At 42.6% G+C, this 17,793-nt stretch overlaps 1 protein-coding gene and 1 long non-coding RNA gene across 2 annotated transcripts; one reads left to right on the forward strand and one right to left on the reverse strand.

Annotated features, from left to right (window-relative positions):
* Positions 1–6,605: 6,605 nt before the first annotated feature.
* Positions 6,606–12,652, reverse strand: LOC113017243 (toll-like receptor 13). Its single transcript, XM_026160400.1, has 5 exons — positions 12,619–12,652; positions 7,965–10,504; positions 7,086–7,203; positions 6,746–7,004; positions 6,606–6,626 (listed from the first exon to the last, which is right to left on the reverse strand). Exons 1-4 carry the CDS (start codon positions 12,642–12,644, stop codon positions 6,791–6,793), a joined length of 2,898 nt encoding a protein of 965 aa, XP_026016185.1. The 5' UTR covers positions 12,645–12,652; the 3' UTR covers positions 6,606–6,626; positions 6,746–6,790.
* LOC113017245 (uncharacterized) lies at positions 10,694–11,503 on the forward strand. Its single transcript, XR_003271428.1, has 3 exons — positions 10,694–10,765; positions 10,842–11,025; positions 11,107–11,503. It is a non-coding gene; the product is annotated as an uncharacterized LOC113017245 (long non-coding RNA).
* Positions 12,653–17,793: the final 5,141 nt, after the last annotated feature.

Genomic DNA, 17,793 nt, shown 5'->3' on the forward strand with positions numbered 1-17,793 from the left:
GTTAAACTTGTCAGGTAGTGATGTCCAGCAGGTGAAAATGCAGCTCCATGAACACGCACAGTTGTGGATTCCAGCTGCTTTGTGGACTTCAGCTCTGCCTTCAACACCATCCTTCCAGACCATCTCCGAGGCAAGCTTTCCCAGATGAATGTGCCTGATCCCATCTGCCGGTGGATCACTGACTTCCTGACGGACAGGAAGCAGCACGTGAGGCTGGGAAAGAATGTCTCGGACTCCCGGACCATCAGCACCGGCTCCCCTCAGGGCTGTGTTCTTTCTCCTCTGCTCTTCTCCCTGTACACCAACTGCTGCACCTCCACCCACCAGTCTGTCAAGCTAATCAAGTTCGCAGATGACACCACCGTCATTGGGCTCATCTCGGACGGGGACGAGTCTGCCTACAGGAGGGAGGTTGAACGTCTGGTGTCTTGGTGCAGCCACAACAACCTGGTGCTGAATGCCCAGAAGACAGTGGAGATTATTGTGGACTTCAGGAAGCACACAGCCCCACTCCCCCCCATCATCCTGACTGACACCCCCATCACCTCTGTGGACTCATTCCGCTTCCTGGGTACCACCATCACCCAGGACCTGAAGTGGGAGCCCACCATCACCTCCGTCATTAAGAAAGCCCAGCAGAGGATGTACTTCCTGAGGCAGCTGAAGAAATTCAACCTGCCAACACGGACGATGATGCAGTTCTACACTGCAATCATCGAGTCCATCCTCACCTCCTCCATCACCGTGTGGTACGCTGGAGCCACTATCAGGGACAAACAGAGACTGCAGCGTGTTGTGCGCTCTGCTGAGAAGGTGATTGGCTGCAGACTCCCATCTCTGCAGGACCTGTACACCTCCAGGACATTGCGGCGAGCAGCTCGGATCTCAGCTGACCCTTCTTACCCTGGACACAGTCTGTTTGACCTGCTCCCCTCAGGCAGGAGGCTCCGGTCCATTCGCACCAGAACCTCTCGCCACAAGAACAGTTTCTTCCCCTCTGCTGTTGGACACATGAACAATAACCACATGATTGTTCCCGCCACTAACACATGACCCTACGCTGTGTCACTGCATCATTTCATGTCTGGCACTGATCACCACCTGCACTCATGTATATATCTTTCTACGTAGCACTCATAATTCTTATTCTCATGTATATATCTCATGTATATCTCATGCACATATCTTTCTTTCTACATAGCACTTTAATTCTTATTGTCTGCACTGAAGCACCGCAGCAATTTCCTAATGTTGTAAACCTCAACATCTGGCAATAAACCCATTCTGATTCTGATTCTGATTCTGATTCTGATTCTGCTTCTTTGTTATATGTATGATTTCTATACATTTTACGTCAGATAAAAACTTTGGTTGTAAGCTTCAGATAATTATTTAATAAAAGCTAGACATTTTAAAAGAGAATAAGAAAGTATTTCTTTGTGCCCCCCTTTCCCTGTTAATGCCCTCTACCTGGCCCCCTGGCAAAACTTTGCTAGATCCGCACCTGCACAGTTACCAGCTGTCAGCTACATAAAAAAGGATCCTGGTGTTATTTGTCTCTCAGAAACAGTTCATAACTTCCCTTCAACTCATTCATGTCACCTAAAAGGTAAACCTGTTTCTCCATCACCTGTTCAGCTCTGATGATCCAGTAAGGACATCTGGTTTCATCTGCATGTTTCCCTCTCACCAGATAACCAAACCGATATCACGACCAGCAGCTTTTACAGCTGTGGCTCCAGCAAACATCAGCTGATACTAGAAATTAATATTAAATACATTCTAACAACAGCTGATCAAGCTTAAACGTGCTGCTGTTGTTTAGTGCGACATCCGCTGGTTTCCTGTTTCTGGCGCAAAGTGGGCGATAAACAAACAAGAGAGAAAAGCCGATCAGCTGATCATTGATCAGTTTCATGATTGAAGAAGAAACAGGAGAGGGAGGGGGGAGAGAATGAGAGAAGAAGAGGCAGCTGTGCAGCGTAAACACAGAATAACTCCAGCTTTGTGTCTTTTTCATTCTAGCTGAAGTACGGGACAAACTGTTCCTTTTCACCTCAATGCGAAACGCGTAATATTTTCTCTCAATGCGGGGCAATTCCGTTGGCATTTCTACTTATGAATTAAGTAAAGTTCAACATCAGTAACAAGCACCCACCCAGCTGTATAGAAACTCTGTCATGCTAGCAGGTACCCAGTACGAGTTATTGTAACTGACTGTAAAAAGTCAGCACAACGAAAATAAACTCCACCTAAACTTGGTTTATATCTGACCCAGACAGACTGCAGGTCATAACTTCTTACCTGAAGCTCAGTTCACCTGACATTCGGACTGGCGGCTGCCTCGGGTCTCTCCTCCTGCCTCCCCTTTCTCTCATCCACCTGCTGGCCTCCACCACTTGCTAATTTTACTGAATCTGAGGAAGCTCCCATAGCCACCACCAAACAACTGCGTTATTTTTACACACCGACCAGCATCTGGCCAATCCACCACCTTTCATTGTTTATACCGTTATAAAGAAAAAAAGAGTCACCGGGCCACCGAGCAAATGCCCAGTATGCCGGATGACCAGTCCAGCTATGGTCGTGTGTTAGGGGTGAACAGTTATCAAACACTCAGGTGAAGAAATGACACTCAGACAGTTCAACAGTTAACGTGCACGGGTGAGCTCAGAGAGAGTCACACACCCCACACTTGTCTTGCATCTTTATATATACACTCAGTATAGTGATGTCACATGGCAAAGCAAAGATAAAACAGGAACTTAGCTGCACGCTCTTCACTCGTGGGGAGAGAACATGCAGTTTCTGGAACTTAATCTAACAATAACAGCTTGTTTTCACAACTCATTGTGGTGTTGTGATGTGACTGTTCAGAGAGTTCATGATAGAAAGACGTTTGCATAAGCAGAAATATTAAACACTTATCAGTATATCACTCAGTTGCATTTCATGACAATAAAACTTAAAAATCCTCTAACATCGTGCCATCAGTTAACCCTTCAACCCAGTCAACCCTAGGCACGCGTGCCACAGTTGGCACGCGTGCCTACACTCAAAAAAATGAAATTGGGTGGTTGTTACGTTTACAAAATTCAAACTTGTAATGTGAACAAAATAATTTCATGTTTCTGTGGTTAACGTAATTAAATCATGTAGGATCTGCATGAAATCCAGCAACTTAATTTATTCTTGTTGAGATGACATGATACAATCTAGTAAGAGTGGTTAGTTGCCTGTATTCACCAAATTCACAAGATCAGACAAGAGTACAAACCACAGGAAAATCACTAGGGTTAGAAGAGACAGACAACCATACACACACTATTAGCTATTTATTGTGGTTTAACCTGTAAAGGACAAAAACGTACAGAAAATTCTATATAAAGCCTTGTAATCATAGTTTCCCTATTTTTTTAACTCTAGATTGACAGCTCGGTGGCGCAGTGGTTAGCACTGTTGCTTCGCAGCAAGAAGGTCTTGGGTTCAAATCTGCAATCTGGCCAAGTTTGCAGTGGGTTCTTTCTGGGTACTCTGGTTTCCTGCCACAGTTAAAGTCATGCATAAATTAGGGTTAGGTTAATTGGTGTTTCTAAAATATCTGTGAACGTGAGTGCAAATGGTTGTCTGTCTCTCTGTGATAGACTGGTGACCTGTCCAGTACTCTGACTCCCACCCTATCACATCTGGGATAGGCCCCAGTGTCACTGCAACCCTGGTAAAGATAAGAGGAGTGCAAGTTATTATAAATCCATTAACATTTTATGTTAACAAGACTCTAGACTTTGTTACACTTTGTTGAACACTCCAAAAATAAATAACTTTATAAATGAATGTAAAATAATCATGGAAAGGATTTCCACATTAATAAATGGCTTTCTATCACAATTAAGCATTTTTGTTGTACTAACGTAATTTGCATTGGTTGGATCAACTCAATTAAATTAAGTTGGACTCAACTGTAGTAAAACAGTTGATTCATCATAAATTAATCAAGTTAGTCCAACTCAACTACATTAAGTTGGATTAACAGAATTGCTTAATGCTAAAATAAAGCAATATAATTACGTGGAAATTCTTTCCATGATTTTTTTATGTTCATTCAAAGAGTTATTTTTTTGAGTGTAGGTTGCCAACCCCTGCAATAGAGATTTCAAACCTACCATTCATTAGCTAAAACAAACAATGTGTATGCTTTAAAAGCATCAATATCAGCTCCTCTCTCACAGCATGGTGAGAGTTTCTAAAAAATTATGTAGTCTTCATTAATCCCATTCAAATGTACATCCATCTGGAATAAACCTGACATAATACAGAACAATAACATGATTAACTTCCTTGATTGGAGCTGTAAAGGAATTAGATTCTTGGAACATCTATTCAAAAGAACAGACTTTATTCTATTTGACAGATTTGCTAAAAAAAAACATGGAATTAAAAAGAATAGATTTTTAGAATATCAACAAATTAAATCTATAGTAAAAAAGACATTTAAGCCTAATCAAGTCAAATTACAAACACCAACAAATGTGGTACAATTCCTTGGTCTCAAAATCCTAAAATTACTCTCTAAAATATACAGAACACTCTCCAAAATAGATGAATCAATATCCCTTCCTATTGCCAAATGTGAGACAGAGCTATCAGTCAGCTTGCACAACAACTCCTGCTCTAAGATATTTTTAAAAAATCTTGAAGTTGATTAGAAATCCCAGTCTACAATTAATACAATACAAAATACTATACCGGGGACTGAGGTCCATACTGCTGCAGGACTGGGGGGTGGTCTGCTTGTCTCCACCCCAGAGTAAAGGGGACCATTTCCTGCATCTGGGGGCGATTATTAACCATATAAAACCGTAGTGAATTACTTTTTCTAAGTGTGATCCAAAGACTTTGCTTATAATTTTAATGTCTGCATTTACCAGAACAAGTGGTCCATAAGTAATTGCCTGCGTGGGATCTTTATCTGGTTTTAACAACAGGTTAATCATTGCAGTTTTCATGGTAGGAGAAATTCTAGACCTTATCACAAATTCTTCAACCATTCTTATGAATAGCGAGGACAGGGTTGGCCAGAAATGTTTTGTAGAACTCAGCAGGGATGCCATCTGGGCTAGATGCCTTGTTACAGAGTATTTGATTAAGAATAGTTCTTCTAGAGCTATAGTTTATCCAACATCGTACCTTGATCTTGTGTTAAAATAGACAGATCTATAGCACTCAGAAATTTGTGAATGTCTTCCATATTTGGGTCATGGTTAGAAGTGTATGTATAGAAGCATATAAAACATCCTAACAACATTATTTATATCTGGAAGATAATGAAAAGGTTTCCCTGCTGAGTCTTTGATAACTACATGTTTTTTGTCTTTATTTTGACTAAATAGCTTTACTAGATATTTATCTGATTTATTTATTATTGTATTCAGATTTCTCATGTGTCAACCGTTGTATAAGAAACTGTGATTTTGTGTTTAACAACACATTTAAATCAAGTCTGTGTTTTCTTAAATCACACACCAGCTGTTCAGAAGGGTTGCTGTGCAATTTCTTTTCAACATTTTAATTTTTTCTTCCAAATTGTGTCTTTTTCCTTTTTATAGGATGAGTATGAAATAATCCTGCCCCTTAAAACAGCTATGCCAGTTTCCTATAATAAAGTTAATAAATGTTGGGAGAATCATTTATATCCAAAAAGGATGTCCATTCACTTTAAAATATTATTAAGTCCTACTTTTTTAGCAAAGATGTGTTCAAGCACCATCAGGTGGTCGATTTTTGTTGCCATTTTTTATTGAGTTTGAAAGAGACAGGTTTATGATCGCTTAGTGCCCTTGAGTGGAATTGTGTTTCTGATGTATTTGGATGAAGGGAATTACTAGCTGGGGGAAAAATATATTCTCGATGATGAATGATGGACTTGGAAAGTGAGTCCATCTGATGGTGGTGATGATGGACTTGGTAAGTGAATTCTTGATCATCAGGGTGGTTTAAACTCCAGCTCTCACAAAGGCCATAATCTTCCATGTATGGTTTAAAAATGACAGTCGATTGATATGTTCTATTATTAGGACTTATTGATTAGTAGTTTAAATATAACAATATAAAAAATATGTACAACCCTAACCACATTTTTATATTTATATTTGCACCTCTAAACACAACTATGCTTGTTCTTTACATAAACTGTATATGAAAGATGGATGGAGCCACCACAGCATTATCCACCAGCTGGAGAAGTCCCATTATGAAGCCTCAAGTTGAGCATGTCTGCAATCTTCATTTTGGTATTTTGAACGTAAGGGGGTGAATCTGACATGGATACCAAAGGATATCCTGGGCCATCTGACCTCAGGAAATCACATGATAGGGTGGGGCTAGGTTTCACAATGAGCTCACCCAAAACCTTGGCTGATTGTGACCTACACCCATTTTCACACCTTGGCTTGTGTGATTAGGTAGAGGATCATTAGAGGGTCCATTGCCCCTCTCGGAGGGACACTCCCACAGGGCTTAAATCTGTCACTCTCCACCATTTGACCCTAGAACTTAAGAAGCTTCTCAGATGAGAGGTGAAACATCTTCAAGCAACTTGAAGTCCAGACGCTTTCTTTCCCAAGCTCCTTCGAATACAAAAGGATAAGAAGAGCAACTTGTCAGTCTCACTGTAAAGCATACCCTGATTTATTCTCATTTGCAATAATTATATCTGCTTTTTACAAACAAACAATGATTTTTCCACCTCGGGTAAACTTCAGTGGATGACTATGGGCTGTCCGGTGTGGAGTCACGTGTGCTCAACAGGGTTTTCTTCTCTCTCGAGAGCTTGTCGTATTTTCTGCCAGAAGACTCCAGTGTGTTGACCAGCCTGTGGCCAGCTCAAGTAAGAGCTCCTCTTCACCAGACTCCTTATTTGGAAGTATGGAGACAGCTGCTTGGCTGGTATGTCCTCCAGAAACACCATGATCAGCACATCCTTGTGCTCATCGAACAGACGGTAGCTAAAGACACCACACGCAGATTAATCAGTGTAGAAGCTGGCGATGTCATTACATGTAAGGACAAAGAGTTGGTAACCATACCTGGCCATCTGGATTTCTTTGGAGCACCACTCACTCTGCAGGTAATTTGGGCTGATCACACAGATAGTCTTTCTGCTGCTATAGATGGCCTCTGTAATGTTTTCGACGATGGGCTTACCTGTAAAAACAAAAATCTGAGACGTTAAACAAAAATCTGAGACGTTAAACAAAAATCTCACACATCAAACATGTCAGCATTTTTCAAGTTTTAACATTTTCTAGTTAAAACAGCTCTGGTGAATAACATAATGTGTAGCCTTTTCTATAAGTTAAAAAATTCTCACTTTTGAGAATAGCAGGATCTACAGTAGTGTCTAAATTCCAGTCACAGCCTTTGGAGAACAAAGAACAATTCAATAAGCTTCTCGAGTAATAACTGGTGTTGGTCTTAACTTTAATTTTTATAGTTTCTGGAATCCAAGGCTTACAAAAACATCGGGAGTACAAAAACAGCTGTCTTTCTATTTTCTTTTATGCAAAACACAACTTCATGATTTCCTTTTCCTACATGTAGGATGCTTTGACAGTTGAGCAGCACATCTAAAGTTTAATTTTAGAGGTTTAAAGATCAATTTGTAGCTCTTGTCCAGATAGTCAGTCTAGCATTTAAACTTTGTTTTGTGGGTCATGTGTGATTGGCATTCTTGTTTGACATCATATCAACCATTTGTGTTTGCGTAAACGTAGTGTAGTAAAATTTTGAACAAAACAAAACAAAAAACGGTGGTGTGAAACCCTGATCTTTGTCATTACAAGTTTAGAGTGGCAACAATAGTGTTTAAAGGAAAGATGAGACAGCGTTTGTGTGGTAGCTCCATTAAATATAGATCTAAAAATAGAAAAATAGAAAAAAAAGAGGCTAATGATAATCATATATACCTGGTTCAAAGTCTCTGTGGTGCAGACAGAGTTTCCAGCCCTGTTGACCCTCCAGCTCTGGAAGCAACTCTCCACAGACCCAAGCTTCATCATGAACATTGTAGGAGACAAAGGCATCGTAGCTGTGAGGAATACCTTTCTTCCTCCTCTTATTATCATAGAGAAAGGCCAGGAAGAGGTAATAGGCATAGGTGAGGTGTGACCTCAGGAAGTGATAGATGAAGGATGCGAGGAGAGTAAGCACAACTAGACTAGAGCTAAAAAGGAAGCAGAGCAATGCAGCATCTATCCGACAGGAGTCAAAACCAAAGTCAAGGAATTTTTTCCCCCGTTGGCTGACAGGAAACGCACAACTGTACTGATGTGCATTAACAACCTGTGTCTGTTTGCTGTCTTGAATCCACTGGATAAGACCGTAATTAGAACATTCACATGTTAAAAGGTTAGCAGATAGATCCAGATATGTCAAGCCTGGAAGGGATTGGATAACTGTTTCACTGATTACAAACAATTCATTGTCACTGACATTTAGCCACCTGAGTGCCGACAGTTTGGCCTCTGCTAGAAAATCCAAAGACCTGAGTTTATTGTTGGAGAGGTCGAGTATTATCAGGTTTGGAATTGGCAAGAACACGTCAGATGTTAAAACTGAAAGCTCGCTGTAAGATATCCTCAGATGTTTCAGTTGCGGTGTGTATTTAAATGTGTCTGGGTACAAAGATCCCATGAAGTATGCCTCTGTTATTAAGTACTCTAAAGAAGTCAGACCACTGAGAACATCTTTTGAAATATCGTAATATCCTCTATGAACCTTGATATGAAGCTTCTTCAATCTTTGTAAATTTGAGAAAGGCCTATCCCGTTGTTCAGAGCTGTTGTGGGTTCGGCTTTCAACAACATTTAAGATCAGAGTGTTTAAGTTTGACAGTCCACTGAAATGGTCATAAAAATAATTATCACCTAACAAATAAAGAATCTGAAGGTTATCAAGTCCTTCGAACCCTCCTTCATCAACACTGTCACACTCGTCTAAGTCTATATACAAGTATTGAAGGGAAGACAGACTATGAAAATCTCCATGAATGAAATTCATGATATCCATATTTCTCAAATTTAAAAACTCCAATGTCTGTAATTTATCTTTGAATGTATCTATAAATGACATAATCTTGTTGTTTTCAAGATTTAAGATTTTCAAATTGTTTAAATTTTGAAAAACACAGTCAAAGATATAGGATATTTGATTGTGGCTCAGATCGAGTATTGTTAGGCTTGTTAAATTCCAGAAGTAAGGACAGTAAAGTTCACTGATGTCATTGGAACTAAGGTCATAGACTTCCAATGTGGTGAGTCCTTGGACGGCCACTGGCAGTTCGGACAGTTCATTATTTTGTAATATCAGGCTTCTGAGCTGTGTCATTGACTGGAGTGCATTATCAGCCATGCTTTTTATATTGTTAAATGATAAGTTGAGCTCAATAAGGTTAGAGCAAGACTGCAGCATGTGCTCTTTTATGGTGTGAATTTCACTATTTCTCACATCAACTGTTCTTAGAGAAGGAATTTGGCAGGCAACATCAATGAGACCATCATCTATCCACTTTTGTATGTTATCCATCTGAAACTCTTGAAGAGAGTAAGCAGTCTGCAGAATCGCTCTGTACACATCAAAGCTAAGAGAAGTTTCACTCATGTGCAGTCTCGTTAGGCTCCTCAAAAAGGTCTTGTTTGACACTTCCCACTCGATGTCCTTGGACCAGCCTCGCAAGTCCAGAGACTGCAGATGAGGAAAAATGTCTCTTGTAATGCTGAACTTTTTCACTGAATCCAAACTTAGGGTGAGTAGGTTTGAGGTATTTACATGGAGGTCATCGGACTGAAAAGAACTAAAGGTGTTATAAGTAATAATCAAATGTTGTAAAGTTGGGAGTTTAAAAATGTAATCAACAGCTTTAATTTGATGCAGGAAATTATTGCTCAAATCTACTGAACGTAAGATGACCAGGGGCTGAAAGACCACAGGGGAGATAAATGAGATATTGTTGCTGTTCAGAGATAGGGTGTCTAATTTGGAAAGGCCCTGAAACATGTTTTTTGTCAGTGCTGTGAGTAAATTTTCACCCAAGTCGAGAACTTTTAACTCTACCAAGTCTGCAAAAGTTCCATCATCAATTTGTAAAATCCAATTATTTTTAACATAAAGAGCTTCAAGCTTAGATAAACCTCTTAAATACATCCTGGAAATATTTGAAATGTCATTTGAGCTGAGATTGAGCGATACTGAATTTCCAGGAATGTCATCTGGAATAGCAGTGAGGTGACGCTCTGCACATGTAACTGATACATTCTTTGAATTTTCAGAATACAGGATTGTGCAGTCTTTTAGAGAAAAAGCAAGTGAATGTTCACAATGAAACAAAGAAGACAGAAGTGAGACAAGCAGCAGATACACGCTTCCTGTAGCTAGCATGTTGATCTCAGTAGTGGTTTTCACTTTCTTGAGGAAGATGGAGGTGGGAGCATACTGTTGGTCAATACACCTGAAGCAGACCAGAGAAGAAAGAAAATATAAGGTAAATCTTATCACATCACACTTGTGGTAACAAGCTAGATAACACAGAATGAAGTTTAAAGAAAAGTGTCATGGTCCGGGTGAGTGCTGGGTTTTCCTGCGTGTCAGTAAATCCATCACTGGGCAGAGTCACCACACCCCTAGTTTGTGGCACCTGTGTGTAATTTGCTGGGAGGCTCTTAAGACCAGCGTTCTCAAACATTCCTTGCTGGAATGGCAGCTAACCCACGTTAGTGAGAGTCATTGCTCTGTAAACCCCCATTTGCTGTTTTTGTCATGCTAACCCTGTCTACTTGCCTTTGCAGCTTCACAGTGGATTGGCTCTTGCTGTCAATAACCACTCTACTTCCCGTCACTGGTCTGCTTTCTATACTCGGCGCTATTCACCTGCCTGCCTCCCTGCCCAACACCTCACAGTGAGTGTACACGAACTGGTTTAGCCTCACTCGGACCTTTAATCCTTCCAAGCCTCGCCTTCAACCCAGACAAGTAAGACTGTGTATTTTGTTGCCACCATTTCTTTGACTGCTGCGTGGGGCTCGTATTGACTCTACACACCTTTCATTACAGTAATTCAGAGAGAAACCCTGTGACCCTGTACCTAGTGTGCCTGCTCCGGAAAATACCAAATAACGCGCCCAGCTGGATAAGGAGACGATTTCCTTTGGACTTTGCTGCTGCACATGTAGTGTGACTCTTGTTTACTTGTGGAGATAGTCCTAGCCAAGTCTTGTGTGTTTTCACAGCATCCCTAGTAACAGTTTTGTCTACTAGCCCTTGCCAATCACAGTGTTTGTATCTACATATTCTCAGTACTGTAATCTGAAACTTTACATTAGTAGGTAACTAATATTCAGAGGGCTATGTTTTCCATCTCGCCCTTAGTTCACGTATAGCATTTTTGTTTCATTTGCCTCTTTCATGGTGTACCATTTGAGTGCTAAATAAACTGTTCGTTTGCAGAACACCTGCGAGCCTCCGTGTGGTGTCTGCATTTGAGTCCACTTACCTGTGTCTGGCCGCCCGGTTGTGACAGAAAGGCAGGCAGCTGAACTACAGATAGGCAACAGAGTTGTCTTGTCCCAGAAAATCACTGTTTTCTATGAAAAACCCATATAGGAACCCCAAAGGTCAAACCTGGTGTTGGGAACTTGTGGACACCCCCAAGTGGGATAAGTATGGGTTTGTCCTGCCCACAAAGCCCCACAGTTCACCCACACCTAGTCACAATAGGTAGCTGCTTCCCTATTATTTATAATAAGGAACTACCATACAAGGAAATGTGAGTAATATGGAAACCACAAAACATTTTCTTTTTTTGTCTATATCTGGGATGACTGATTCAAAACATCAGTTAATGGAAGTTAAAGTGCATCTTACTGCAAAACAACTCAACATTGGCTTTAAGGTTTTTTTATTGTTTTGTTTTTTTTCTTATCGTGGGGAATATGTGAGCCACACAGTGTGAGACCTGGGTGGAGATTCCATTATGGTTCCGATTGCTGGCATGAAATATTTGGCATATGTGGACCACATGTTGCAGATTCGGGCACCAGTGCAGCAGCCTGCACCTACAAGGGTACATGACACTTGAACAACCATATTTCAGACTTACCAAAATATCCTAAAGGTTTAGCATTTGTAAGACTAGCAGATAAAACAGAGAGTGAGCACAGTCTCTAAAACAGATAAAGATCCTCAATACAAGGAGCTTCTAAAGCTTTTTCACACAAAAGGTTTTTCTTGGTCATCTCAATATTGCTGTCAAAAAAGGAAATGCAGGCAAATTATGTGTATATGAAAAATATTACCATGTTTAACATAAATGCAGATGCCTGTAAATAGTTTTCACATTTTGTTATTTGAATTACTTCCCCTAAAGTGCATCTAACAATAATACATATCAACAGCTGTAAAGTTAAATTAATCATCTTCTATTGAAGCCCTGTTTCCTCAGTGGAGGAAGTCAATCCAGATGTCCTAATCAAATAACAAAGGAACAGATATTTTTGATTTAACGTGAACTCAGCTGACTCATATTTTTTTTCAGTAGTCAACAAAAGTATTGTTACACAGCCTTACCTTTTGCATGTTTTTCCTTGTTTCATCAGCTTGACCAGACACAGTTTAAACTCAGTCTGCTGGCAGTGTCTGACAAAAGTGAATATTTTTTTGTATCATTTTGACTGATGGTCAAGTTGGACTGGAAGTGAAACTGAACTGCCTTGTCGAGAAAAATACACACACCGGCCACTTCATTAGGAACACTTTGCAAGTTCTGTCATAGAGCGACTGTATGGCGAGCAGGTTTAAGACCCAAGTGCAAGATGCCAATAGCCCAAAGATGACTCCATAAACAGCTTTATTGTTGAACTCTTTTCAAAACACACAAAAAATTGGTCAGTAGTAAGTAGTGATGTTACGTCTGACACTGGCCCCAGGCCTGTGTCAAGAAATAGGGGCGTATCCAAATGAAGCCTGAGTGGATAAATGGTAAATGGCCTGTATTTATATAGCGCTTTTCTAGTCCCTAAGGACCCCAAAGCGCTTTACATATCCAGTCATCCACCCATTCACACAATGGTGATGGCAAGCTACATTGTAGCCACAGCTGCCCTGGGGCGCATTGACAGAGGCGAGGCTGCCAGACACTGGCACCACCGGGCCCTCTGACCACCACCAGTAGGCAACGGGTGAAGTGTCTTGCCCAGTGACACAATGACCGAGACTGTCCAAGCCGGGGCTCAAACCGGCAACCTTTCGATTACAAGGCGAACTACCAACTCTTGAGCCACGATCGCCACATACACGTATCGTCCTTCACAACCAAAGATAAACAAGGCGTAATTTCTCTGAAACGACATCACTGTCTCATTATGTGACTCTAGTTGCTGAAAAGATGCAGGGATTTGTATGTATGTGTGTAGTTAATCTGATGTGATTTTCATGATCATCACAAGCTTGCAAGAAGAACATTATGGAACCACCAAAAAGGTGAAATATATCAGCACTTGGGGAGCATTTTGACACGATATTTCCCAATAACAACTTTCGTCTTCTCAAATCAATTAGAGAGGATGGTCAGTTAGAGGCGTGTGTATATGTGTGTGCATTTAATACAGGACCTCAAAACAGGAAGTATGAGATGGATCTATTGTTTGCCAACACAAAGCAGGCTTACAGTGCATCACCCCTCCCCCCACTTGGCCACTCAGACCACAACCTGGTCCCTCTCCACCCCACCTACACTCCTATGGTGGGGCGATCGTGGCTCAAGAGTTGGGAGTTCGCCTTGTAATCGGAAGGTTGCCAGTTCAAGCCCCGGCTTGGACAGTCTCGGTCGTTGTGTCCTTGGGCAAGACACTTCACCCGTTGCCTACTGGTGGTGGTCAGAGGGCCCGGTGGCGCCAGTGTCCGGCAGCCTCGCCTCTGTCAGCCCCAGGGTGGCTGTGGCTACAATGTAGCTTGCTATCGCCAGTGTGTGAATGTGTGTGTGAATGGGTGGATGACTGGATATGTAAAGCGCTTTGGGGTCCTTAGGGACTAGTAAGGCGCTATATAAATACAGGCCATTTACCATTTACCGTAAATGGCCATACCCTCCCCCCACAAAGAAGGTGATAAGGGTGTGGTCTGAGGAATGCACTGAGGCCCTAAGAGACTGTTTTGAATGCACAGACTGGCAGGAACTCTACAAGCCTCACGGTGAGGACATCGACGCCCTCACCCACTGCATCACGGACTACATTAATTTCAGTGATGAGAACACTGTGCCTACCAAGAAGATACAGAGTTTCTCAAACAATAAATCGTGGGTCACCCCAGAACTGAAGGCCCTGCTGAACAAGAAGAAGAGTGCTTTCTGGTCGGGAGACAAGGAGGAACTTAAGAAAGTCCAAAAGGATCTTAAATACAAGATCCGAGAAAGCAAGGAGTGCTTCAGGAGGAAGATGGAAAACCAACTCCAACAGAAAAACGTCAGAGAAGTCTGGAGGAACATGAAACAAATCTCCTAACATTTCCAGGACAATTGAGGAGCCACAGTGTCTGCCGGCTGGGGTTGGGCTAACGACTTGAATCTGTTTTTTAACAGATTTGACAATGGCCCACTTATCACCTCTCCCCCCCCCCAGGTTCCATTAACCCCCCTCCAGTTGCCCCCCCCCAGGTGCAATGCCATTGTCACCTGAGCTCTCCTCTCACCACAACCCTGCTTCACCCCTATCCACACATCTACCCGCAACAAAGCCAGGCCTACCCCCCACTCCAGCCCAGCCTCACATCTACTTCACAGCTGATCAGGTGAGAAATCAGCTAAAGAGGATGAAGGCAAGGAAGGCAGCAGGTCTGGATGGAATCTGCTCCAGACTGCTCAGGGACTGTGCAGACCAGCTCTGTCAGGTGGCCCTGTACATCTTCAACCTGAGCCTGGAGAGGGTTCCTGAACTGTGGAAGACTTCCTGTGTGGTTCCGGTGCCAAAAATTGCACACCCCAGGGAGCCCAACCACTTCAGGCCTGTTGCGTTGACTTCTCATCTGATGAAGACCATGGAAAGGCTCATCCTGCACCACCTTCGGCCACTGGTGGACTCAGTGATGGACCCCCTGCTGTTCACCTACCATTCTGGAATTGGGGTGGATGACGCTGTCATCTACCTGGTACACCGATCCCTCTCTCACTTAGAGCAGATGCGGAGCACTGTGAGGATCATGTTTTTTGACTTCTCCAGTGCTTTCAACACCATCCAACCTGCGCTACTGAGAGGGAAGCAGGAGGGAGCCGGAGTAGGCAAACAGCTGACTGCATGGACCATCGACTACCTTACCAACAGACCACAGTATGTGAGGCTCCATGACTGTGTGTCCGAGGTGGTAATCTGCAGCACGGGGGCACCACAGGGCACGGTTCTCTCACCTTTCCTGTTCAGCCTTTACACTTCAGACTTCTGTTATAATTCGGACGATTGCCATCTACAGAAGTTCTCAGATGATAAAGCCATCATTGGATGCGTATCAGATGGGAATGATCAGGAATACAGGGGGGTCATCAGTGACTTTGTTGGCTGGTGTGAGACCAACGTACTCCAAATCAACGCCGGAAAGACAAAGGAGATGATCATAGACTTCAGGAGGAAGTCACCCCCTACGACACCGGCGAACATCCAAGGGAAAGACATTGAGATAGTGGACTCTTATAAGTACCTGAGTGTTCACCTCAACAATAAACTGGACTGGACTACAAATACAGACGTCCTGTATAAGAAGGGCCAGAGTCGACTCCACCTGCTGAGGAGACTGAGGTCCTTCGGAGTCTGCAGGACATTAATAAGGACATTCTATGACACTGTGGTAGCATCTGCCCTTTTCTATGCAGTGGCCTGCTGGGGGAGTGGATGCACGGACAGGGACAGGAGCAGGATTGACAAACTGGTGCGGAGGTCTAGCTCCGTGCTGGGATGTCCCCTAGAGTCTGTGGAGGTGGTTGGTGAGAGGAGGATGTTAGTAAAGCTGACATCCATCATGAACAACCCACATCACCCACTGCATGAGTATGTGAGTGGGCTGAGCAGCTCTTTTAGTCAGAGACTGAAACACACTCGCTGCAGGAAGGAGCGCTTTCGCAGATCATTCATCCCAAAAGCAGTTAGACTCTATAACTCCTCAATCACGATGTCATAAGTCACTGGGCATTGTGGACATCCACAGTCACCACTTCATGCATAATGCACCTTCTATGTGTATGGACATGTGCAGGTATATATGTATGTATATGTATACAGTGGGGCAAAAAAGTATTTAGTCAGCCACCGATTGTGCAAGTTCCCCCACCTAAAATGATGACAGAGGTCAGTAATTTGCACCAGAGGTACACTTCAACTGTGAGAGACAGAATGTGAAAAAAAATCCATGAATCCACATGGTAGGATTTGTAAAGAATTTATTCGTAAATCAGGGTGGAAAATAAGTATTTGGTCAATAACAAAAATACAACTCAATACTTTGTAACATAACCTTTGTTGGCAATAACAGAGGTCAAACGTTTACTATAGGTCTTTACCAGGTTTGCACACACAGTAGCTGGTATTTTGGCCCATTCCTCCATGCAGATCTTCTCGAGAGCAGTAATGTTTTGGGGCTGTCGCCGAGCAACACGGACTTTCAACTCCCGCCACAGATTTTCTATGGGGTTGAGGTCTGGAGACTGGCTAGGCCACTCCAGGACTTTCAAATGCTTCTTACGGAGCCACTCCTTTGTTGCCTGGGCGGTGTGTTTTGGATCATTGTCATGTTGGAAGACCCAGCCTCGTTTCATCTTCAAAGTTCTCACTGATGGAAGGAGGTTTTGGCTCAAAATCTCACGATACATGGCCCCATTCATTCTGTCCTTAACACGGATCAGTCGTCCTGTCCCCTTGGCAGAAAAACAGCCCCATAGCATGATGTTTCCACCCCCATGCTTCACAGTAGGTATGGTGTTCTTGGGATGCAACTCAGTATTCTTCTTCCTCCAAACACGACGAGTTGAGTTTATACCAAAAAGTTCTACTTTGGTTTCATCTGACCACATGACATTCTCCCAATCCTCTGCTGTATCATCCATGTGCTCTCTGGCAAACTTCAGACGGGCCTGGACATGCACTGGCTTCAGCAGCGGAACACGTCTGGCACTGCGGGATTTGATTCCCTGCCGTTGTAGTGTGTTACTGATGGTGACCTTTGTTACTTTGGTCCCAGCTCTCTGCAGGTCATTCACCAGGTCCCCCCGTGTGCTTCTGGGATCTTTGCTCACCGTTCTCATGATCATTTTGACCCCACGGGATGAGATCTTGCGTGGAGCCCCAGATCGAGGGAGATTATCAGTGGTCTTGTATGTCTTCCATTTTCTGATGATTGCTCCCACAGTTGATTTCTTCACACCAAGCTGCTTGCCTATTGTACATTCACTCTTCCCAGTCTGGTGCAGGTCTACAATACTTTTCCTGGTGTCCTTCGAAAGCTCTTTGGTCTTGGCCATGGCGGAGTTTGGAGTCTGACTGTTTGAGGCTGTGGACAGGTGTCTTTTATACAGATGATGAGTTCAAACAGGTGCCATTCATACAGGTAACGAGTGGGGGACAGAAAAGCTTCTTACAGAAGACGTTACAGGTCTGTGAGAGCCAGAGATTTTCCTTGTTTGAGGTGACCAAATACTTATTTTCCACCCTGATTTACGGATAAATTCTTTACAAATCCTAGCATGTGGATTCATGGATTTTT

The sequence above is a fragment of the Astatotilapia calliptera genome, unplaced genomic scaffold, assembly GCF_900246225.1.
Source record: "Astatotilapia calliptera unplaced genomic scaffold, fAstCal1.2 U_scaffold_1, whole genome shotgun sequence".
NCBI classification, from domain to species: Eukaryota; Metazoa; Chordata; class Actinopteri; order Cichliformes; family Cichlidae; genus Astatotilapia; species Astatotilapia calliptera.